Below are 25,412 nucleotides of genomic sequence, written 5' to 3' on the forward strand. Positions count from 1 at the left end.
AAATGAAATAAAATGTTAGCTGGTACTCCAAAATGGATATCCTCATTTTACCTCCTCGACCCAACACACTCTACAATCACACTCAAATGTTATATTTAACCAATACTTAGCTACCCCGCAAAAACATCGAATTTAGGTGAAATGGCATTAAGAGAGGAATTTACAATTAATAGTCTGTCAGTTGTTAATGTGAAATCTCACTAACCGTATTCGCGTTGTCTTAGCATAGATTTAGTTCCGGCCTCCTGGGGAACACTGGGGGCGTCTACGGGCAGCGGCCACGGGCGGCGGTGTCACCGTCGCCTCTGAGGTCGGCGTCCTGGGGATCCGGCACAGCGTCCTGGAGAGCCGGGGCGGCGTCTTGGTCGGCGTCCTGGGGAGCCGGCGCGGCTCTAAAGGTGAGAATAGTATTGGTCAGAGATTTCGATCGTAATAATGTCCTCAGATGGTTTTAATCCCTCAAACTTAATCACACCAAAAGCTAAAGACATATTCCCCATAAAATTACCTGTCTCCACCCCTGACGTAAAACAGCATCATGAACATTTCGTACATGAAAGCCAGTACCGCTTACTTCATGATATTCATTTTGGATAAATCATTTACACATTCTATTTTGCAACAACCTGAATTGTAATTAGACCTACTATAAATAGTTAAAATGTAACCAAGGAGCTAGGATACCATCTCAAAGGAACTTACTCTTATCAGTAGGAATGGGAACACAGGCGGCGATCTCGGGATCCCCGGGGGCGGGCACGGGCGGCGGTCACGGGCAGCTGCATCACGTGCGGCTGCGTCATGGGCGGCTGCATGACGGGCAGCTGGGTCATGGATGGCGTCATGCGCGACGTGAAGGGCAGCGTCACGGGCGGCGGCGTGACTGGCGGCGGAGTAACGGGCGGCGGCATAACGGGCAGCGGCGTGACGGGTGGCTGGGTTACGGGCGGCGTGAAGGCCGGCGTGAAAGCCGGCGTGATGGGCGGCGTGATGGCCGGCGTGATGGCCGGCGTGATGGCCAGTCCGAAGGCCGGCGTGAAAGCCAGCCAGAAAGCCGGCGTGATGGCCAGCGTGAAGGGCGGCGTGAAGGGCGGCATGAAGGCCGATGTAAAGGCCGGCGTGAAGGCAGGCGTGAAGCTGGCGTGAAGGCAGGCGTGAAGCCGACGTGAAGGCTGGCATGAAAGTCAGCGTGAAAGTCGGCGTGCCGGGCGGCGGCGTGAAGGCCGGCGTGATGGGCGGCAGCTTGGGAAGCCGGCGCGGCATCCTGGGGAGCCTGGGCGGCGTCACGGGGAGCCGGGTTTGCCTGCACGGCATCCTGGGGAGCCCTTCTTAGCTGAGGAACAGAAAGGTTTGTACTTTTACCAAATCTATCACGCATATACAGGCTGTGGACATCTGAATTGGGTTGGGAGAAAATTTATGCTTTTTTGCACTAACCGCTAAAGGTGAGAATAGTCGCAAAGTCAAACATTTTAAACAAAAAATACAGGCACAGCGACAAGGAAAGGAGCTTAAAGGAACCAACTTCGGATTGAACCGTATTCAATTCAACGCTAACCGTATTCGCGTTGTCTTAACATAGATTTAGTTCCGGCCTCCTGGGGAACACTGGGGGCGTCTACGGGCGGCGGTGTCACCGTCGCCTCTGAGGTCGGCATCCTGGGGAGCCGGCGCGGCGTCCTGGAGAGCCGGCGCGGCGTCTTAGTCGGCGTCCTGGGGAGCCAGCGCGGCCTCTTGGTCGGCGTCCTGGGGAGCCGGCGCGGCGTCCTGGGCAGCCGGCGCGGCGTCCTGGGCAGCAGATGCAGCATCCTGGGGAGCCAGGTTCACCGGCACGGTGTCCTGGGCTGCATCCTGGGGAGCCTGGGCGGTGACATGGGGAGGCCTTCTTAGCTGAGGAACAGAAAGGTTTGTACTTTTACCAAATCTATCACGCATATACAGGCTGTGGACATCTGAACTGGGTTGGGAGAAAATTAATGCTTTTTTTGCACTAACCACTAAAGGTGAGAATAGTATTGGTCAGAGATTTCGATCGTAATAATGTCCTCAGATGGTTTTAATCCCTCAAACTTAATCACACCAAAAGCTAAAGACATATTCCCCATAAAATTACCTGTCTCTGCCCCTGACGTAAAACAGCATCATGAACACTTTCATACATGAAAGCCAGTACCGCTTACTTCATGATATTCATTTTGGATAAATCATTTACACATTCTATTTTGCAACAACCTGAATTGTAATTAGACCTACTATAAATAGTTAAAATGTAACCGAGGAGCTAGGATGCCATCTCAAAGGAACTTACTCTTATCAGTAGGAATGGGAACACGGGCGGCGATCTCGGGATCCCCGGGGGCGGGCACGGGCGGCGGGCATGGGCAGCTGCATCACGTGCGGCTGCGTCATGGGCGGCTGCGTGATGGGCGGCTGCGTGACGGGCAGCTGGGTCACGGGTGGCGTCACGGGCGACGTGAAGGGCAGCGTCACGGGCGGCGGCATGACTGGCGGCGGCATGACTGGCGGCGGCGTAACGGGCAGCGGCGTCACGGGTGGCTGGGTTACGGGCGGCGTGAAGGCCGGCATGAAGGCCAGCGTGAAAGCCGGCGTGATGGCCGGCCCGATGGCCGGCCCGAAGGCCGGCGTAAAGGCCGGCCTGAAAGCCGGCCTGAAGGCCGGCATGATGGCCGGCGTGATGGCCGGCGTGAAGGCCGGCGTGATGGCCGGCGTGAAAGCCGGCGTGAAGGCCGATGTGAAGGCAGGCGTGAAGGCCGGCGTGAAGGCTGGCGTGAAGGCCGGCGTGAAGGCTGGCGTCAAAGTCAGCGTGAAAGTCGGCGTGATGGGCGGCGGCGTAGAAGGCCGGCGTGATGGGCGGCAGCTTGGGAAGCCAGCGCGGCATCCTGGGGAGTCTGGGTGGCGTCACAGGGAGCCGGGTTCGCCTGCACGGCATCCTAGGGAGCCCTTCTTAGCTGAGGAGCAGAAAGGTTTGTACTTTTACCAAATCTATCACGCATATACAGGCTGTGGACATCTGAACTGGGTTGGGAGAAAATTTATGCTTTTTTGCACTAACTGCTAAAGGTGAGAATAGTCGCAAAGTCGAACATTTTAAACAAAAAATACAGGTACAGCGACAAGGAAAGGAGCTTAAAGGAACCAACTTCGGATTGAATTACCAATTTCCAAAAGAAATCATGCAGACGTCAAAAATTATTTCCAATTTGCAAAGAAATGATTCAACAAGGACATAAAGCATTCATTATAGTAGACAAACTATACATTAATGGACAACTATACAATAACAAGGACACTACCCACTGGCTCTACTAACTCTCTCACTCAATCATCACACCACTGCAGCCATACACTCATACACACCAACATAAACACACAAGCCAGTGAACTCTAAACAAACCTGAGGGTTACCCTAATTACACAACAAAAAATGTTGAATAAGTCTACGCTATTGTCTCCAAGAAGTCTCAGCACATGTATCCTGTGATCCCCTACCTCAAAATGTCTCACCCTCCTACATTTATCCTTTTCTGTTTATTTAATGTTATTCTTCCCCTTATATGTTCACCACCTGTTTTATTGTCACCTACTCACACACAGAACTTAACAGAACTTACATTAACAATAACACTTTGATGCCTACATTAAAATTCCTATCTTGGAACATCCGGGGAGTTGGCTCACAGGCAAAAAAACTAAAATATTAAACCACATTTCACAAATCTTCCTCTTCCACAAATTTCACATTTCACAAATCCTCTCTCCTGCCATTGCCTGAACAACTGCAGTTAAATGCTGCAGTTGCAGCTGCACCTCACCAATAGCCTCAAGGATGCATCAATCAGTGGCTGTGACATATATAACATACACAACAATAAAATTTAAATGAATATTCAAAAAGATTTGTATTCAGATTATTATATACATGGATATATTTAATTTTAGCAAGGATGTTTAGTGAAATTTAGTTTGGAATTAAATTGTTGAAAACATACGAGTGCACTGGGAGGGTATTAAACGTCCTGAGGCGCGAGCTCTTGATGCTAAAAAAGTAGTAAAAACATGCAGTAATTAGAGTCAATGCAATGGACAAAAATAAGGATAAAATAAGGACATTGTCTTAAACTACTGTGCCCAACAACAAATATTTCATATGAAGACCCAGTGTATGTGTAATATTGCACTGCTTAGAGTAAACATTTTAAACTTTCAGTATGTGTCCTACCATGAGGTGGAGATGCGAGACCAATCGGAGGACTCATATTGTGGCTGTTGCGCTATAGAAAGAATATTTCTTTGGTAAGTACATGTGTGTTCATATGTGTTTGTAATTTCTTTATAAAGGTACACTGCAGATACTGTCTGCATTTTAGGGAACAAGCTAAGTTTACATGGAGTATCTGTTTTACTGTACCCTATAACCTTACTTTGATAGGAGGACATTCTAAATGTCTAAAAATCCACATTCTGTTCTAAAATCCACATTCTGACTGGGTTAAAATGTGGTGTTGTAGTAATTTAGTAGGTATAATGTGGAAGTATGCAGGTTTTCTTTGTTTTACACTTTTCTTCCTCATTTTCAGAAGTGTCGACTGGATTCCTTGCCCCTATTCTGTGTGCGAGTAGTTCTGCTAGGAGATTTATTGAATGTTAACATTGCTGATATTTTTCTTTTAGCGTTGTTTAGTGAAATCTTACTCTGACATGAAGGCAGTGCCCTGAAGTTGACCTCCATCCAATGCTGCCTTACTCTGGGTAGACTTGGGGCTGTGAATAAATGGCATGTACCTTTAAATATAAATACATTTAAGTCATTCTTTTTTGTATTTCAATGCAGGTATGATCAGGTACCTACAAGTGTTTGGAGGGTTTACTGGTTTCCCCTTGGCTGTAAGCTGTGGTTTTGATATTGGAGCTAAGAAGAGGTAAGGACATTAGTCCTGTACTATCGTCAGTACATTGGCTGCCAGTTAGATTCCGTATTGACTATAAAATACTTTTATTAGCATATAAAACACTGCATGGCTTAGCTCCAGAGTATCTTAGTGAACTTATTGATCATTACAACCCAGCACGTTCACTTCGTTCACAGGACGCAGGGTTATTAACTGTTCCTAGGATCACAAAGATCACAGCAGGTGGAAGAGCCTTTTCTTTTAAAGCTCCACAACTGTGGAATAATCTTCCTGCCTTTATTCGGGACTCAGACACAGTCTCAATGTTTAAAACTCGACTAAAGACTTATCTGTTTAGTTTGGCCTTTGAATAATCTGTTACATATTTACCACATCACTTATCTTTCTTCTCCGAGGTTCACCTGGGGAGTAACACTGCAGTTGGAGCCTACAATACCAGTGTCATCGTTCCGACACGGAATGAAAACCTGGCGTTCATCACAAGACATTTACATTGACAATATCAACACCCAGAACTTTTATTCTAGTTACCTTATACTTAGCCTGATTATGTGATTTGTTTATGACTTGTGTATTCGTCTGTATAATTTGTTTTTGTGTAATTTGTGTGTTAACGGGCCGCCCAATGAAGGATGGGTTCCCCTTTGAGTCTTGGTCCTCCCAAGGTTTCTTCCTATTCCCCACCATCTAGGGAGTTTTTCCTTGCCACTGTCGCCTTTGGCTTGCTCATTAGGGATTTGGACCCATAGTATTGTTAACCTTGTAAATCCTGTAAAGCGCTTTGTGACAACATGTGTTGTGAAAAGTGCTATACAAATATATTTGATTTATTTGATAAGGGACAGTGCATTTTAATTATGTATGTATATATTATTTGGAGTTTAATATATTTGTAGAGAACATTCGGTATGTCAGGGTTTCTCAATCCTACTCCTACACAATATTTGGGTGTTTTTGTGCTTACTGTGTACTTGTGGTGGTGGCCGAGGTAATTTGTTCTTGGGCCTCTTTGTTTTGGTTGAGACTCTTCATCTGACCACCAACATAGTCTCTTTTTTGATCTGCAAGTAAGTTGCTGAGACGCATCGAGACGACACGACCGAAACGACAAACGACTGAACTGTTTTTTTTTCTTCGCCTTACGCGTTTTAAATGGTATGCCATGTTGGTTGTTGTCGTGTGAAATGAAAGACGTTGATGACATAACTTGCACTTTACTTTGTTTGATTCATTTTTATCTTTTTCTTTTTCAAAATACTCCCACACTTTTGAAGTTTTTTTAGTAGCCATTATAATCTCTGCAGATGCTGACTATCCTGTAGCGTGTTTTCAACTCCGCTCATTTGGATTGTACAACTGCAAGGTGTGTTTTATTAATGTGTAGTAAGGAAGATGCCTATTGTTAATGCGCACACATCATTTAAAAATATTTATTAACAGAAATTAGGATGATTTTATTTGACAAAAGGCTATATATAACGAAAACAAAGACATTTCATATAACAACTAATGCTTAGCAACATCCTTGGGCACCCCCATGCAGTTAGAATGGTACATTCGACTATGACGTTCATAGTCGACTAGGGGGTATAGTCGACTATAGTCGAATCAACGACTATTGCAGGTCACCCCTATACAGAACACTTGTATTTGTGGTCTTTTACATCTTTGATTTGTAAGAGATATATAAAAACAATTGATAATCAAACTTTGACGGCTTTCTTTAATTAATTCAAAACACAATACTTGTACTTTTTACTTTCAGTACTTGAGTAATACATTTTTAGAATAAACTACTTGCAATAGGTAAGTACAAACATGCTGAATACTTCTGTACTTCTACTTAAGTAAAGTTTTTAAAGAACACATCTTCTACTCAAGTCAGTTTTTTTATAGAGTACTTGTACTTTTACTCAAGTATGGGTCTCTAATACTTTATACAACACTGCTTATTTTTAATGCTATAATAACTATAACATAAATTACTCCATGTCATGTTTTACAGAACCATTTTAAGTCCAGTTCATGAACTGATGTGACACAGGCAACAATCACATTCATTGCATTTTCATGTCCAGATACGACATGCTGTCAGGCAAGTTACACCAAATCTTTGTTATCGTTTGTAGCATTTTTACTCTGTCACACCGTAGTATCACTTGACATATTTAATCTGTGCTTGCATTTGACTGTGAAAAAAATAGACTTAAAAAAAAAGTTATTTTCTGATGTTTCAACCCCAGATTATAATCTGTCTCTCAGTCAACATACTTTGCAGGTCTGTGGTTTAAGGCTTCTGAATGCAGGACACTGGCCCCTCCACCCCTCCACTCCTTCACCCCTCCACCCTCCACCCTTCACGTCTTCCTCTGGGTCCAGTTGTAGTGCCAGGTGGCTCCTCAGGGTTTGTGCTAACATAGACCAACAGCTGCACAAAGGAGCCTCAATGGCTGTTTTTGGGGATGGGATGTCCCTTCTCAAGCATTTACACCCCCTCCTCTCATCTGCTCCGTGTCTGCTCTCAAACAGTGCACACACACACACACACACACACACACACACACACACACACACACACACACACACACACACACACACTCACATACACACACACACACACATCTAAATGAATACGTAAATACTGTGGAGAGTAGAAATCAAAAGTGGAAGACTGATGGAAACTTCAAAGATCACACTGTCAGACTATATCATCTATGTTCAACAGGACCTCATTGTTTAGTTCCTGAGATTTGATAGTTCCAGTAGGTCTGCTTTAATCTTGAGAAGATTATATCCACTTAAACAACTGGCGACCCTTAATGAGGTTAACAAAATACTTACTTACAAAGAACCCAGTCGCTGATACCAGTGGAATATAAGACAATGGGATACAGTGCGTGTTTTAGCTCGTTTAAAGGTCCACGTTAACGCGTACCAGCGATCAGCTGAGAGCAAACAGTTGGTAGCCTATAAGTTAAAATCACGGGTAGGATCCACTTCATGTGTAAGGGAGGTAGGGACTCAAACATCGAAAATAATTAAATGCCTGGAAAGAAAGTAGTCTTACATCCAAAGATAACAGTAGTAATGTATCATAGATAACTAATGTAAAGCTGAAATTTAACCTATCTATAAAACGGAATTAAACGATTAAGCTGTACGCATTTTGTACACCCATCCCTCCGTATTATTGGTACAGTCGAACTACAGCGCCGAGGTAGGTGGGTTCTTGTTGCGCTCATACCATCAGCTGTGGACCTGGGCGGCGGTTCCTCTTGAGTGTCTGTGAAAGTTCTCCACGTTTAACACCCACCAGGCCCAGAGGACTTTCGGTTTTGAGGCAGATATTAGAAAGCGCACTGTTTCCTCACATTTCAAGACTGTTCTTAAACAACCCGCTTCTCTCTCGCCTGTGGACGTGCGAGAAGGTTGGACCGAGCTGACCCGAGTTGTTCAGATCTTCTGAGTCCCGGAGGAATGAGTATACGGCTGATCGGGACCACACGACTATCCGCCTAATCGAACAGAACAAAATGGATTGCGAAGATCTTGGCACTGACTTGGGGAAGGGAATAGTCGCAACAGAAGCACGTAAGTCCTGGTGTTGGACAGACTCATGTGACGTGTGGTGGTGTGTAGACCCCACTGCAGATGGTGCAGATCTAAAGGGAATGGTGCATTTCACCTCTAACACCACTAACACATTAGTTCATATAATCGTTTCATATGGTTGGTGTGTTTGTATCAGTTGATCCTGATATGAAGTTGCCATCCCCGTGAATCATCAGTACACATGGCATGATTCACAGTTTAGGTGGAACATCTTACAATGAATCATTTGAACATTGAGGACGCTTCATACAGTAATTGCACAACCCAATTAGGGTGCGAACCTGATGAATTTGACAGGCGTTTTATTTATGTTATTGAACATACAGGTTGCATGATTTTTCTTCCCCATCAACGATGCTCCGTGCATGGACGATCTCTATCACACAGTGATGTGATGATCTGGAGATGTGCAGGAAAATATGTTTAACTAAAATGTCCGATACGTGGTACCGTCGGCGTACCGTCGGCCCGTCGGGGTACTGTCGGCCCCTTCCGACGTCCACACGTGTGTGTTGATGCTTCTGCAACCTGTAGGCTGTCGTACATTCTCCCTGTGTGTAATCATCAGTCCAACTGTGTCCTCGGAAGTTGTGTTGCTGCAGCTCCCGGGGGGACAGACGATGTGATGGTGTATATGTGACTGCAGTCGTACCCTGTCTGAAAGTCCTTTACACTCGCAAGCTGTCGTGCCTTTACCAAAACGACTTTGCCTGTGAGTCGACTTGAGGTGCACGATTTTATCCGATTTATCTTTAGCGCAGGGTGGAGACGCTTGCATGTTAATGTCTTTCCCATATGTGGTTTATAACGCATTAAATTGGAATTAACTGTCCTATATATAACTATATGAGACCAGAGTGATATCTTGCTTTCAAGATTATTTTATGTGTATAAAACATTTTCTCACCGGTGTCCAGAGTAATGAGCTAAACATAACTCAATTCCTTTGAATTTAGCTTTTGTCTTATATCTTCTGGAATATAAGCGGCGTCTTGAATCGGATCCTCCCTGTAAGTGTCCTGAGCTGAGCAGGAAGTCTTGCTGCAGTGGTATTTTCAGGGCAGTGCCTCCCCTGCATTGTGTGTTACTCTCCACATTGTTTTGGAAATAAGGGGGTTTCTGTGTGAATCTCTCTCTGCTGACATCAAAAGATTGTACTTCCGTCTTCCTGCTTGGTGGTCCAGTTGGGTGGGTGCGTCTGGCAGAGGACAAACTCGAGATCTTGAGATCTGTGATAATAGGAGCTTAAAACAAAATGCATTGTCCTTCAGTATAGGTTGCATGTGATCTAGTCATTGTGTGTTGATAGTCTTAGATGAGATATATGTAACAAAGAAAACACAGCACCACAGGAGTGTCTCTTGTAGTAATGTTTTTTCTTTCATCCATGGTGAATTGTACCTTTCTAAACAGTAGGCATTAAAACGTTATAAAATAAAATTCTTCGATAGTTATGTACCTAAATTTACCCAACACAGGCGCTGACTAGTGTTCTTTCTAATCAAGCTCTTGTTTTCTGGAGATCTGCCTCACGTGTCGTAAGCATGACGAGCAACATTCTCTACAAGTTTCGGATCGTACTGTGTCCTCTGTTCTTTAGCGTATACATGCTACCTACCCTGATGCCCTAACGGCCACCGGATCTTGGTGCTTAGGGGGTTTAAAGGTCCCATTTATTTGCACACTGTGAACAATACCTCAATTTTATTCTTTAATTCTTCAGAGCTCATAAGGTAATCTTCTGATTTCATTTAATTTTCACTGTTATTCAGTGCTAAAACCAAGTTAAGATATGGCAAGTGATTCATTGGCAGTAGGAATACAAGTTAAGTGCTGTTAAATGAAAAGCATCATAGCACATGTAATGCACTACATGTCTAGTCTGGGTTGGATATGGACTGTAGTGAGTACTGCCTCTCTAGAAAATTTTCCCTGTCAGGACATTTGAAGAACATCTTCTAATCTCTGTTTTCTTTTGATCTGCAATAGTTTGCAATAGGCGACCGACTCTGTGCTGAGCACCAACTGACTCTTCTCACGTGCTGGTGGACTTTTCGTTGTTTGCCGCACCAGTTTAATCCCCCACCATCTCACCTGAGACTCTGAGCGCAGTGAGGTTGAATCAGTAAAGCCATTTGGTCTCTCGGTATAGCTCTAACGTCACCCTCTCCCCTCCTAGTCCTGGCATAACTAGGTCACTATGATCTTAGACTGATCTCTAACAATGTGTGGAAAAGTAATGAATGAGTAGAGACCAGATATCTGATTTTGTTTTTCTCTCACCCATTAAAAAATGTCTTACTTATACATCACAGGAAAATACAAGACCTTCGGATGAGCGTACTGTTGCAGGGATGCGTTCAACAAGCACCAATTTTCTATGTGTCATTCAGATTTGTGCATAAACTGCAAAAGGCTACAAAGTCCCTATAAGTAATAAGAATATACCAGATTGCATCACTCTGTTTAATATGTGCAAAGTGTAGTAGCAGCTGTCCCTCATCTCTTAGTCTTTGTGAATGAGATGATGTAGATATATATGAGATGAGATGAGCTGTTTCTTTTTAGATTCAAAACCCAGCACACGACTCTGATATCTTGAGTGTATACGCAGTACATATTTTAAAATCAGGTGTAAATGGATACTCCTAAATGTTGCCCTGTTGTCAAAATATTGACTCTGTGGCAAATCTTCCTCTAAATGTTGCTACTATCCTCACAGCCATTGTGCCCTGCTGTAATTGAACCAGATCCTTGCAACACTGCTGAGAATCAATTCAACAAAAGCAGTGCTATAAACCAGTAAGACTCAGACCAGTTTGTTTTTCAGGGAACAGTGTAGAACTGTGATCTGGTCCTGGTACGTTGGCTAACATAACAAGCTCCTGACCAAGCGGCACATGGCCGGCTGGTGTGCTGGGCTGTGACCATCCCTGGACGCTGTGTCACCGCATGGTGTGTCGGCGTGTGTTTCCGTGGCCCTACCGACACCGAGGCGGCAGAGAGAGGAGCCAAAACGGCAGGGGATCATTTTTCTGCTTTGGCATCTTCTGCAGCATGCCTCGTCCCACCTACGGCGCCCCCTTCTGTCAGGCCTGTGGAAGAGGATCGCTTGGCCCAACAGCCCATAGATCCCACCATGTGGCACTTGCGCAATGGGCAGCAAGCGTGTACCAAGGCGCTGTTCTTCTGGACGCTTTGGAGGGAGTGGGGTTTAGATGATTGATGGATCTAATGGGAGCTCGAGGCCTTCTTGGATACATCCCTCTTCACAGGGTCACCGTTTTAGTATGTTGTGAACTAGGATGGTTTTTGAGCAGTGCTCCTACTGTGCCATCATGTAGCGTCATGGAAATATTGAAAAAAATGATTTAAATAAATTGCTGTATCAACCTCTGTAGATGTTGCAATGCGGTGAAGAGGTTCTGCTCTCAGATCTGGTGAAACTGACCTTGCATCAATTGTGCATATAGTTTGGTTATGGCTCTTTGCTTGGATACAGTCATTTTATGTAATAGAACTCTCAATAAGACGCGTCATGGCCTTTGACCTTGAGAGGTTATGATATCACACAGGCCTTTTCTCTTTTTTGTATAGCATTTTTAAAAGTTGCTAAGGTGTATAGCAGGCGTACTCAACTAAATTTGTCCGCGGTCCAATTTTGGCAGATACCTGTGACCTGAGGATGGTAATGGTAACACTCGTGAACGTAACACTCGTGACGGAGTGTTTTTTCAATAGCCCTGAAATATATGCTACGGTTTTGTTTTGGTCCGTATCCAGTTAATCAGGAATGACATTGGGTCCGGACAGGAGTACCTGTAGTAGTATTGGGTATTGGGTATTGGGTCCGCCAGTTGAGTACCCCTGGTTTATAGTATCATACACACATTTTCATACACACAATTGCACTCAGATTGTCAGGGACATGGCCACTGTTAATGGTGACATAAAATTCTTTAATGTATCAAACTTATATTCTCCATAATAAATTGCTATATCTGGTAACGAATCAAATCCAGTGTATATTATTTCATAGTTAAACCAATTTAGGCTTATTCTCCCCCTTTAATTGGCTATCTGAGCCAAAAAAGCAGAAGGAATAAACCCGTCTCGGTCTGTTTCCATGGAAATCAGAACAGAACCTTGAGCTTCGATCAGTCATTAATCTCTGTAAGATGTGTAAAATATCTCTGCATATTTTTGTTCTTAGGGGAAGCTTTACATAATCAATAATGCAGTTAATTTAATGTACTTATGATCTTCCTTATTGCAGATCAAATATTCCCTACAAGAACGTTACAGATCCTTAACCTAGCCTGCTGTGCTAATACAATTTTACAGATTAAAAAGAAAAGAGATCCTTCTCTGTTTAAAATCTCATTTAAGAAATCTTTCAGCATTCTGTATCATTAACTCTATATTGCCAAGCAGTAATGTAGCCGCCACTGTGCACAATGGTTCGTTCTATCTTTTCCGCCGCATCGGGCTGGTTCTGGTGCAAGCGTGTGTTTGCTGTGCTTAGAATATAAACCATTCCTCTGTGAATGTCTGTCTTCTGTTCCCGAGGTTCATCAGTGAGAGGGAGAACCTCACTGAAATTAGAGGCAATAAATGAATGAATGAAGGAATGAATGAATAGAAACATGTAGTGGGAGCAAAACCTTGACGCCAAAAATCACACTGGGTTTGACCGAACACTCTGATGTCTCACGCGAACACTCTGATGTCCCATAGTCCCTCTTCTCGTCCCCCACCATAGTGAAAGGTCATGAGAGGACAGGCCAGGCCATTCAGATTAAACACGAGCTAAAGTAACTGTTATTCAAATCATGTAGTAGTATTATTAACTGAATAATTTGTCAAATGTATTATTGCAGTGTGCTACACGATTATGGAAAAACAGTAAGAAAATAACTGGGCACTATTGCAGTAAGCAACTGTGTACATATTTGTCATGTTTGGACGACTAATAGTGGTACTTGTGAACCATAATAACAGTGAGCAGAATCTATGAATCTTGTGATAATGTGTTTGATTACTAATGTCTTTTGCAGGTCATATCCTGCATGTTCTTTAAAAAATAACGAGGTGGGTGAGGCTGTGAGGAGGCCGTCCGTGTGTGGGCGTGTGTTGGGGCAGCGTCGGTGTTGCCCCGCGAGGCCTGACGCTGCCATCTTTCCAGCATACTTTCCATCACGTTCAGGAAGATCAAAATAGCTTCACCAAATGAGCTCTGGAGTGTCACACTGGAGACATCACAAACATCAGTGGTTGACATTGTGGTGCGAGGCGTCCTGCTCGAGAGGCGTCCTGCCTCCTTCTGACTCGCCCTCTAGTCGGCGCTGTCCCATTCCTCCTTGCGTACCTGTGGCCCTCCTGCTGTCCGCTCATCAAGGCGGCCTAATTTTAGTCTCCTTCAGCTGTACCCCCCTGAAGCAGGATAGAGTGAGGGGGAATTCACAACCTGTGTATTTTAAGAATGGTCTGGAAGTACGAAAATCACACCATGAGGCAGACGGCCTTCACATAGTCAGCAGACCTCTAATATTAGAGCCACGAGAGCACTGCAAAAACCTGCTGTGTGTGTGTGTTCGCGTGTGTGTGAAATGAAGTTACACGTAAAGATTTAAATAACTCTACTATTAGATTTAAGGTGCATGGCAAAATAGTTTTTCCTCAAACACTTTGTGAGCTCCTCAAGGAGGTTCCTGGATTTGACTTGAACGTGTCCCTTCCATCCAGTAGGGGCTGGTTACAGTACAAATCTAAAAATGGCCTTTCCGATTTAGTATTAGGTAGCGTTTGTCGTCCTATGCACCAGAGAAATTTTACTTGCAGAGGAACTCTGCCTGCAACATCAACCACACCATCCAGTTCACCGGAAAATGTTTTTATAAATACCAGTTGGATAATGGACATTGAATTGGATAATGTTTTCATAGCCTCTCCGTAAATTCATTCCCTCATTTGAACTCCTACTCTGTAGTTGAGAGTCAGGGCTGTGTCATTAGTTCATGGGTTAAAGTTCTCCGTCACTACGACGGATTTCCGTCATTTGATTTTTTTGGGGAAAAAATCCGTCAAATCATAATAAACAACACACGCGCGTGCTATCTGTTTTGTGGCCGAAATATGATTCTCACTGGCGCTCATCAGCGCTGGATGGATGACGGCGGTATCATTTGATTGACTTGCGGTTCATTCCGCCTTCAGATTTGCGGATGTTACGTAGAAAAGTTTTTACCCCCCTCCTGCCTGGCGTGATCGTAGCGCGCGACTCTGTACACCTGCGCGAACGGCGGAGGCTACTTGCTGCGTCACATTCTTTTTGCAGTGTAGTCCGAAGCAATATGTGGTAGTATAAAGAAACACCCCTCAAAACAGGGGAATGAACATTTACCTGACCAATTGTAATGTTGCATTAGTGCTGGAATTTAGGCTAAAGTACTTTAAAATGCTTGAAAATGTAACTACTTCGTTTCACAACAAATATCTGTCTGACTGAACAGTTATTACGTTAACAAATACGAGCCTCTTGTAATTCCAGGACGAAACATGAGAGAACGTGAAGTCGTTAAGATTGGGCGTTTTGAAAATAAACCACCATTAAATAATGTGATAAAAAGCCAATTATTTCGAGTCATTTCGAGTATATGTATAAATATTTAACTTAAATTTAACGTTGAGAACGCGTTGAAATGGACCTTGAAAGTGACGTACAAGTGCTTTAATTCCACCTTATAAAGGTGTATGAACCCGGCAAACATGACTTGGTTCACTGCGCTGAAGCGCTGTGCGCGCGAAGTTACAAAACTGCGAGGCTCTCGCGCACGGGTGGAGCCACCGCGATTACGTCATTTTCGGCGTGCGGACCCTCGCGCTGCTCACGCCACTCGTGCTGCGTCAAGTATAAAGGCTTAAACCAGGCTTAACATGGATGGTGTTGTTCTGTTTGTATTTAAAAGCTCTATCCAGTGGTGTTAATTTTTTGTAACATACCTACTTAAAGCATGTAATCTTACGGCTTATGTTTTTGCGATGGTGAATCTGATAAAAACAAGAGAGCTTCATACCTCTCACCAGGATTCACTAAATTTGACTTGATCTTTAAATAATTTTCTGGAAGAGGACCCCCAGATAACTCCATTATATAAACATTTATGTACATTTATTGCTCAGGTGTTCATTCTCTCTTCTCTCCTTACACAGGCTGTTTAGATAAATATACTTTATAAATGTGTTTATTGTGTAGAATTAGGCAAAAGAGGCCGTGTCCCAACTACACTACATTTTCAGTAATTGCTGGCATTGTCTTTTGCCAGGAAAAATTTTTCAGTCAAATGAAAATTTCTTGCTTTAACCCATGCATTAGTTCCCAGTGGCCTGGTGGTAACAGTCATGTGCTTGGTGCTTTAGCTCTTTGGCTGGGTGTGTTCCTATGGAGCCCTTAATTAGATCCATCATTTTGGGATAGTCCCAGGATGGCTAGGTGGAGCTGGCCAAACCAAAGTACTGTATTTAGGAAGATCCCTGTGTCTGCAATTACATGCTAGGTGTTTAAAAGAATACACACTGGCATTTCCTAGTGGCTTACTCACCTGAGGACCTGACCTTGAGAACCTGAGACCCTACCCCAAACAGTAGGGTACATTTGCCTTTTTGAACTACTCATGTTAGCCTTTTAATTAAACTAAATTGTCTTTGAGCTGATTAAGGGTCAATGACAAAGATTTTCAAAAGGCCAATTAAAAATATTAAAATAAGAGTATATTTCGCACTAGTTGAAATATTACGCCGGATAAATATAACATGGTGCAACTGTGATTTACCATAACATTTAATTTCCCTAACATGCCTAACATTTCAGATAAGTTCTCAGTGATATAAAATGTTTAAAGCTGAAGTATTTGCATTACATTGAGTTTTTTGTGCATAATGATCTCATATTTGTATAATGGTCACTACCAGTGTCAGTCAACTTCTATCCCTTAACGGATTTTTTTTTCTGTAAGTCACAAATTAATAAAATGTTTTAAAAATACCATTACCATAAGCAGAGCTCATCAGTGTTTAATATTTCAGACACATTAATTAGAGATTTTATTTAGAATTTAATACAGATACTTCTATTATTGTTCAAGCCACATAAGTAGTTAAAACAGTTTAATGACAACTAATAGTTATTCCCATCAAAAATTGAGATAAAAAAAAGAATTTAAATTAACAGAAATGTTTTACAAATATTAAAATAAAATCTCATGGCTAAATCTCTCATGGCTAATCTCATGGCCAGAGAGGTGACATGGCTTGACCTGCATCTTCTGAGCCCTTGTGCTACGTCTGCATCAACACCAACGCCACTGGTGGATGGTTCTCCTCAGAAGGTGCTGGAAGATCTACCATAGCATCTGCTGTCTTCTTCCTTTTCCAGATGTAAAGTTTCATCATGTCATAAAATGGTCATTTCTTCATTATCACACCACTTGATGCATCATAAAATGAACATATATGAGACGTTTGTTTGTATGTTATGATGGGAATAAGAATGGGGCTATTTTGTACAAGACGACAAAACACTTCATGCCAAATTGGGGAGAAAATAAAGACGAATGGATGTAAACTTTGCTGAATGCTAGACCCCTAAAGGTAGACATTCTTTTGAGTGCAGTGGTGTGTAATTTAGCATTAGCTAATAGTAAGAAGTGATTAGCTGTACCATGTGATGTTTTGAGTGGTTTCATGGGGATTGGCATGGACTAATGCTCTTAATTGCACTGTTAACTTTTTTTCTGAGTTTTTCTGAGCATTCGAAATCCAACAAAAATGAACAGACCCACCCAAGCTCTGAAAGCACTCGTCTGTGCCGGTCTTTAAGGGTGAGGTGTTTGAAGGCGTATAGCACCTGGGGCCGCACCTGAAGTATAAGCCCCATCATAGCTCTCATCTCCGTGAGCTGACTGAACAACACCTCTGTCTCTTCTTGCTTGGAGCATAACAGAGGCACAGTAACCCTGGCTACTGTGCTCACACTGCAAGAAACGGATGTGCAAGGAAAATTGTAGCCTTGACAACAGATTGGAAAAAAAATTGTCACTTTTTTGCTTGTACTCTTCACTGTTTACTAAGCAGGCTAAGAGTGAGAGGCTGGACTTCAGTCTTGGCTGGACTGTAGTCATGCTGAAAACATTCATCATGTCCAGACCCAGCTGATGTACCTTGACTTGATGTTTCACAACAGCAGAACAGATTGGCCCAGACAGTGGCTCAGATCTTGACGCACCTCCAGAGAAACGCAGTTACTTACAGACACAGAGAGAGAGACACAGACTGAGTGAATCAGAGTGAGAGAAGCTACCAAAATACTTATGTAATAATATGTAATGAAATCAACATGTAATAGCAGGATCATATATCCGAGTATTAATTAACTTTAGTATTTTGAAATACTAGTTTGAAAATAGGCCACTGTTTCATTTAGAGAGGAGACATGTTTGTACCTTAACACTTTCTTTCTGTCCTCTCCCGGCATGGATCCAGGAGCCGGTGTTTACCCTGGGCCTCAGCTTGACTGGTCTTGTGTGGGTCCATTCCCACTCCCTCTTGTGAGGTGCACTCTCCTCCTTACATCACCCGTCCGGGGTGGGAGGAGAGGGTGCAGACGGCAGGATGAGGTCATTCATTCGCTATGCCGTCCTGCTCAAACGAGCTGCAGTTCTCTTCTGTGTGACTACCCCTCCACCCCCCCCCCCCCCCCAAACTTTGGCTTCACTAACAGTGCTCCCTAATGTTTTTGAACAGCATTTCAATTTCCTTTTAAAAAAGAACATGACTGGTTTTCTTGTCCATTCGAAGTCCCTTGTCATCTTGTTGGCAGGGCTGTTCTAAAATCCTAATATGACCTCTACTGCATGGTTCTGGTTTTTGGTCTAGGAATTTTGAATCATGCACTCAAAGATTTTTGGTTCAGCAGTGCAACTGTTAAAGAAACAGATATGCTTCATAAGTCATTGAAATGTCTCCTTAAAATCAGGGAAACTGTTCTTGTTGACTGCTTGCTGTATTCTGTATACCTGCCACAGGGTTATTTGCAGAGCAGGCGTTCTGTTCTAGGGCTTCGGAGTTTCATTCTGCCAAACCTTCTTCACATGGGTTCACAGCCCACTTTAGCCTTTTACTACCTGACCACATGTAAAGTTTATATATAGATGGATCAGGTCCTGTTCTTGTGTGAGAGCAGGAATCAGGTGTTCGTCGTGGATCTTCCTCTCTCCCTCATTTTTACGCTCCTCCCCATTCTGCATCGTTTCATTTTGTATAGATGTTTATGTCTCACTTCTTGGGTTCCACGAGGTTCGTTATGCGTGATGAGACCGTTAGGACCCATGTGATGCCATAACATTCTGGTGCAGGATGTTTGACATCTCATCCTGAGTATAATTACATCGGCATGCTCTCCTACTGTATATTGATTTAACATCAGAGCAGAACAAGAAAGCATTTTACCGGAGAATCCCCACTGACAGTATAATTTAGGTCTGTAGTCTATATTGATTAATTTTGCTTCCTTTCATGATTGAAAATGTGCACTAAATGCTAGTAAGACATCTTTTGGAATGGCAGCCAAACTAGTGTGGGCCATATTGAAAGTTGCAGTACCACCCGTGTCTTCTTCTGATTCATTAAGATAATTAGAAAGTCACGAGACTCATGAATGACAATTGTTTAAGACTGTTGCAGCATTGTGGAAGCTCTGGATTAGTCTGGCCTGTGTGTGGCGGAGGCTGAACAGTTCTGGCTCAGACAGGGTCATGTAGCATACAGCGGTCATGTAGCGGTCAGCTCATAAAAAAACCAGTGGGCTAACGGTGACACTTGAGGAACCCCTAGTCATATTTCTAGCTTTAGCTGAACTTTAGCTGGAGCGCTGTGCTTTAGCTGGCCAGTGGTACACATGGCTGAGTTGGCAGACTGCTCCCCCCCGTCCCCAACTCTGTCCCCTTTGCTTGCTCTTAAAAACAAACTGCCGTCTCTTTTGTAAGTGCAACTCTTCCGCCTCACAGCTGCTGAATGGCTATGTTAAAGCAGGGATGGCCTCACAGTCTCAGTGGGGGGATCCGGAATGTTTGGGATTGTGAGGAGTGAGGTCATTTTAAGTTGATGTAATGTGAGTGAGCAGTGGGAGCAGTTCTCCCATTGGACGAGAACATTCAGAAGGAACTGCACAGTGATTGGATCAAAAGCGTCATATGCACTCGGACTGAGGATGTTATGGCCAAACATCTGGTTGCTTCTATTGAATAGTGACTCAATGACAAAGAAATTATTAACTGAAGAGGAGGTGACATCAAAGGGTTTTAGATTTCACTCTTGATTTTGGCATAGGGTTTGTACAAACTGCAAATTTTATTTAGTAAAAAAAGTGCTACTTGGTTTAGAGTTTTTGTTTTATAGCAACATGCTCCTATTTTCATGTGTTGGTCAAAATAAACATGTAGCTAATCTTTTTGGTTGCTTTCTGATTCACCTCCTCAGGAGTCTTGATGTTTCTGGAATTATATTCAGGAATGCCTCGTTATTGCCATGTTTCTAGCGTAATGTTTATAGGAGGTTTCTCTCTGTGGCCGTTTATGGCCAAGTAAGACTGTCAGGCAAAGCAAGAATGTGTCATTCTCTCAGATAACATGAAATTAAACTGTATTATCTCTATATTCAAATGTTATACCAGTAGGTTGTTAGCCTGCTGTCTTGATGGTAAACTAACTTTGTGTAAACTAACCTTTAGCGAGGCCTGTAGTTAGGTCTGCTTTGAGGCTGTAGTCTCACATAATGTGAGCTTTATATTCACTCGTTCACTATTAGACAGGCCCTGTGCCCTGATATGACATTGTCTTGACCGTAATCATGAAGTCAGCACATATCACTCTTTCTTCTCTCGTCATTGCTGAAGCACTGTGGGGAAGTGAGTGAGGAAAGCCAGCCAAATTCACCATTAGAACCCGTGAAGTTATTGCAGCTGTCAGTGGTCCGCTCCACGGCCTGCAGTCAGCAGACGGTTCTCGGCTTCTTATGGTTCATGTGACTTTGTTTATTTCCACCTGAATTTAACGTTTGCTGATTTGCCAAACTGATATGAGTTTAGCAGAATTTATGAGAACCAACACCAGGAACATTATTGGATTCTATTTTTAGTTCTGTGATGAGTCTGTCATTATCAAAGCCATTATCACTCTACTGCTCTTTATGTGTAGCTGGAATTAAGTCAGGCTGTACTTATTCAGTGTGCTTTTGTGGATGCCGCTTACATGTGCTGTTTCTTTCTCTCCATCTCTCTCTCTCTCTCTCTCTCTCTCTCTCTCTCTCCCACCATCTCTTTCTCTTTCACTCACCCTCTTTTAGATGCCACTTCTCCAGAGGTAAAGCCCACTACAGCCGGCTGGGAAGATGCTAAGACCCCATCCAAAACAGACTTGGACACCCCCGTTAAGGATCCAGAACCTAGGGACATCGCTTCAAAGTCTCCTGCGACACCCAGCCCAGGGCCCAATGCCAGCACCCAACCTAAAAAAGGCAGGCCTGTTATCCACCTAATGCAAAATCTTCATGTTTACATTATGACTGTTGTGAAAATGTGACTGTGTTAGACCAGATAGGCGTGATTATAAAGTAAATGAAGAACTATAATTACTTATGTGTGAGAGATGCGATCTCCACTATGCACGCGTCACTTCAGAAAGGTAAAGAGGTCATTACAGGTTCAACTCGTCACACCTTGCTATTTAGCATCAAAGCACTGTCTCTAGGGACAGTTTAGCTGGTTCATTCATGTGGACCAGTGCTACTGTCACTAAGGTGAAAGATTAGCCAAATCAGACCTCCACCATCTCCTTCATAACTGCAGGGATATCAGGGCAGCCGTACCATGTCACTGTGATGTTTCAGTGCAGGTAGCTTCATCATTCTACTGCTGCAGAATTGTATGTAAGAATGAGCCCCCTCAATATGTTTCCTAGTTCATGTCCTGTAGTGAAGGGCAACCACACCAGCCTGCCCTCCCCAGGTCTCAGAGAACCCATTTGAAATGAACTGGAGATGTTTGTGTGTGAGCTGGCTGTTCGTGCACGTCCGACAGCCCTTTAGCAAGCAGACGTGATGGAATGTTCACCAAAACACGGGGGAGCTGTCAGACTCCCCTTAATAAACAAGGGCATGGTATGAGATGTGACACAACCAGTGGCACTTTTATAAACTGCATCAATGCTTAATAGGGTTATTAAGCATAGAACCCGAATGTGAGCGGTGGTGATGCAGCAGTGGGCGGAGCCGGGCCGAAGGGGCGTGGCCGTGTGGTGGTCGTGCTGTATCCTCTGCCCAATGAACACGTCCCTCCCGGCCCTTTCCAGTGCCTCACCGCACATAGCAATGCTCGTCACAGTGCTCATCGTGGAACCACAGATGGTTACCATGGAGACATGACCTGGATTTTTTTTTTTTTTTTTTACCCTGGAAAGAGGCGTGAAATAGTTCTGCCTCACGGAGTGGCTCTGCGGCGTACCTGCGACTTACAACAGGCTCTGCTTGGGTGGTGTTTTTGCTACGCATGCTGTGTTTGCAGTGTGAGGCTACAGCATCAAACTCAATCCTTCTAGTGTCCACTGTAATTATCTTTAATGACATCGTTCGCATTGTCTGAGTCGGCAGGAGTGAGTTTTGAGCCTCAATCTCGTCACGTCGGAGTCAGCAGGAGTGAGTTTTGAGCCTCAATCTCCCTCACATCGGAGTCGGCAGGAGTGAGTTTTGAGCCTCAATCTCCCTCATGTCGGAGTCGGCAGGAGTGAGTTTTGAGCCTCCCTCTCTCATATCTCACCCCTACACCTTCACATTCCACGAGGAGGCCCTTTCAGTGCCAACCAATGAATGAGCGGGATCAATAGGACCGCATCAGCATGCTCTTCCTGTTGATGGACTTGGACCCCTCCGCTGCGGGCCGGGCCGTTGCAGGGGCACGTTGCAGGCGCTCCGTGACTCATCAGAACGGAAGAGAGGAGAAGCTCATTCCGTTCGCACGGGGTGGCGTGTGGGACTCGGCGATTGATGGCAGCGGTGAAGGGGAGTGCGGAGACCGGACTGCATCTGCTCCCTCGTGTTCACGACCTGCCGGGCTTCTTTTAACTCCAAGTCCATGTAGTTAGTGGGGGGAGTGGTGCTGGACGTGAGGGTGGTAGTAGACACCCTCTCGCACGCCCCCACACATGGATAAGGGGTTTCATAGCTGTTTGTCCATTGCTTCCACATCATTGTTACTTAGTCAAGATAAAAGAGTATAAAATATCTCTGGAGACCTGAAGTTGCAGGATGCAACGTGTCAGATTTTGTGTTTGTGCAGGACAGAACTTCATTTGTGGGGTTGGAGACCTCGGAGACCTCTGAGACAAGTCAAACTGAATAAGAGAAAATGTTTCCAGAACTGAGATTTAATGTGAGGAACACCTGCACAGCAGCATTAGAACAGATTACAGGTAGACGGACGCAGTCTGCCATTAAGGCACAAGTGCCTCTATTGTCAGCAGAAATGACACGGAAAGAATCTGGTTGTAGGTCAAACTACATGACCGAATGTAAGAAAGAGAACTTTACAGCACGCCTCATTATTTTCAAACGGCTTTGGCCACAGAAATGTTGCCTCCTTTCTCTTTTCTTGTTGCTTTCAGTGTGTTAGTCCAGGCATGTCTAAGGCGTGCTCAGATCAGTCTTCATTATGTTGGTCTCCTCTGAGGAAGTGTGCTGTGAATTGCCCCCAGACCGTAGCTGCTGTGAGAACATATCATGTCCCTTCTGTCGGGTTCCGATTTCCAATATTTTATAGCTCTGCAGATGTACACTTGGGCTAACCTGCATAACAATTCTCATAGCTCACTCTCACTCTCTCACACTCTCTTTCTCTCTCTCTCTCTCTCTCTCTCTCTCTCTCTCTGTCACTACAGAAGCAGTGAAGTCAGAGGACAGGCAAAAGCTGGCAAAGGAGAGGAGGGCGGAGAGGGCCAAATATCTTGGTGAGTGAGAACTGGGTTTTCAGGAGCATGGCGCCTCCTGCTGGTCAGACTCCTTTTTCTTTAAAGAAATAAAAGAATGTGCTGTTCCGTAGGTGTGTGAGGAAGACTGCCATGCCTGAGGGCCTTCGTGTGCACAGGTGTTCTGGCCAGGCCTGCAGAGTAGCACCTGTGCTCACTAGTTAGGATCCTTTTATAGCAGATGTGTGGTTCTTGGTGAGAAAAGTGAAGTTCCCAGGCCCTGAGTTACATAGGCCTGACGTTACATAGGCCTGACGTTACATAGGCCTGACGTTACATAGGCCTACACTGAACAGCCTGCAGAGCCACTGCTGTAGTAAAGATGATCATAACTCTGCTCACAGCTGTAGCCTTGAGTCCTATAGCCTTGAGCCTGATCCAGCCGGGCTCATGGCAGGCCAGTCCCAGGCTGGCTACGCACGTCGCTCTCTCGGCAATCGAAAAGCAACTACTGTCCCTCCCTAGTGTTTACACCACCTACACCACCGCGGTTCTAGAGCATGTCCACAGCTGATCCAGAATCAGTAGGATGAGAGTGCTCTATTAGCCAGAAACATCCAGTCCACAGGTCCTGCGGTCCAAAATGGACACTGATGAGCAGTGGGACGGCAGTTGCTGTCTCTGACGGCACTCGTTCAGTTGGAACACACACCTACAACGTGTCTAGTAAATTTGCTCCCAGTTTAACACTCTCATTTCTATAATTACCCTTCTTATGAGACCTGAGTGGGAATCTCATGCTAGCTGACTGTCGTGTGTGTGTGTGTGTGTGTGTGTGTGTCCGGTCTGCTGGTCAGGGCTGTCCACATGGCAGCCACGCACTGCTTTGCATGATTGACAGGCACTCTTGTCTTCTTTCTCACTTCCCCTCCAGAACAGCAAGGCCATCTTCAAGGTAAGCGTTTCCCTCAGTGTCCGTGGTGGTGGTGGTCACTTATGTTGTGCATCGTCCACAGTCGAGACACCCATTTCTTCCTGCCCTCTCTCCTCCTTTCAGTTCATCATTTTAATGTGACTTCTTTCCTTCTCCCATTCTCTTAACTCCAGCGGCACTATATCTGTAACACTATAACCTCTTTCTGTCCCACCTCTCCCCTGGGAAACGGCAGCTTCACAAGCATTTAGGTCATTTAGGGAAATGGATCTTCTCAGTTAACCCCTGATTAAGCTATTCTGCCTCACACTCTGCTCTGGCTAATAAGACAATAAATCTCTCCATAGCTCTATAGAGTTAGTTTTTTTTTATTTTAAGGAAATTTAATTAGGGAATCTGTTACTTAACACTAATATTTGTACTAGAATATTTCTTACAATGTGACTGAACCCATCTTGGCTTATTAAGGTACATATTAAACTACATATTAAGGTAAAGGCTGTATATGATGTGAAGAAAATCTCCTAAGTGGGGAGGGTAGTTTAGACCTGTTTTCTCTGTTCATTTGAGAGTCTGCAGTAAATAAATGAAGTTTAGGGTGATGTGCCGGTCACAGGCTAAAACACTGTTGGAATTTGTTTCCACAAAACCGATAATTATGCATTTTGTTACTGTTTGTTATTGCAACAGTGTTAAGTTCTCTGTAATTACAAGATATCACTTGGACAGTGTTCTCATTCTGGATGATCTTGGCAAGGAACGTATCTGTGTTTTTGTTTGTGATCACGAAGGCAGATAGTGTTGATTCCCACCACATGGGAGCAGTGTGTCCACTAGCTTGGATGTTTGCATGAAGCTTGATGCTTGTAGCAGTGGCAGACATTTTGTTTATTTTTAGCTTGATAATATATTTCTGCATTTCTT

General features: G+C 44.1%; 1 protein-coding gene and 2 long non-coding RNA genes across 6 annotated transcripts in view; 1 reads left to right on the plus strand and 2 right to left on the minus strand.

The window, feature by feature from the left end:
* Positions 1–3,770: 3,770 nt before the first annotated feature.
* On the minus strand, positions 3,771–4,764 carry LOC143474320 (uncharacterized). The gene is made up of 4 exons (XR_013120733.1): positions 4,714–4,764; positions 4,241–4,292; positions 4,011–4,058; positions 3,771–3,863 (listed from the first exon to the last, which is right to left on the minus strand). It is a non-coding gene; the product is annotated as an uncharacterized LOC143474320 (long non-coding RNA).
* A 3,624-nt stretch (positions 4,765–8,388) lies between these two features.
* The window catches only part of map7d1a (MAP7 domain containing 1a), a 34,556-nt gene continuing 17,532 nt past the window's right edge, over positions 8,389–25,412 (plus strand). For 2 of the 4 annotated variants that reach the window (XM_076971765.1, XM_076971767.1), the window contains exons 1-4: positions 8,389–8,522; positions 20,943–21,113; positions 23,528–23,596; positions 24,489–24,509. In XM_076971765.1, coding sequence (XP_076827880.1) covers positions 8,465–8,522; positions 20,943–21,113; positions 23,528–23,596; positions 24,489–24,509 — 319 coding nt within the window. In that variant the 5' untranslated portion in view covers positions 8,389–8,464. The remainder of the gene's footprint in view (positions 8,523–20,942; positions 21,114–23,527; positions 23,597–24,488; positions 24,510–25,412) is intronic. The other 2 variants (XM_076971766.1, XM_076971768.1) reach the window with 1 other exon arrangement.
* Positions 16,701–18,164, minus strand: LOC143474321 (uncharacterized). The gene is made up of 4 exons (XR_013120734.1): positions 18,044–18,164; positions 17,762–17,845; positions 17,461–17,575; positions 16,701–16,968 (listed from the first exon to the last, which is right to left on the minus strand). It is a non-coding gene; the product is annotated as an uncharacterized LOC143474321 (long non-coding RNA).

Source organism: Brachyhypopomus gauderio, chromosome 13 (genome assembly GCF_052324685.1).
Source record: "Brachyhypopomus gauderio isolate BG-103 chromosome 13, BGAUD_0.2, whole genome shotgun sequence".
Lineage (NCBI taxonomy): Eukaryota > Metazoa > Chordata > Actinopteri > Gymnotiformes > Hypopomidae > Brachyhypopomus > Brachyhypopomus gauderio.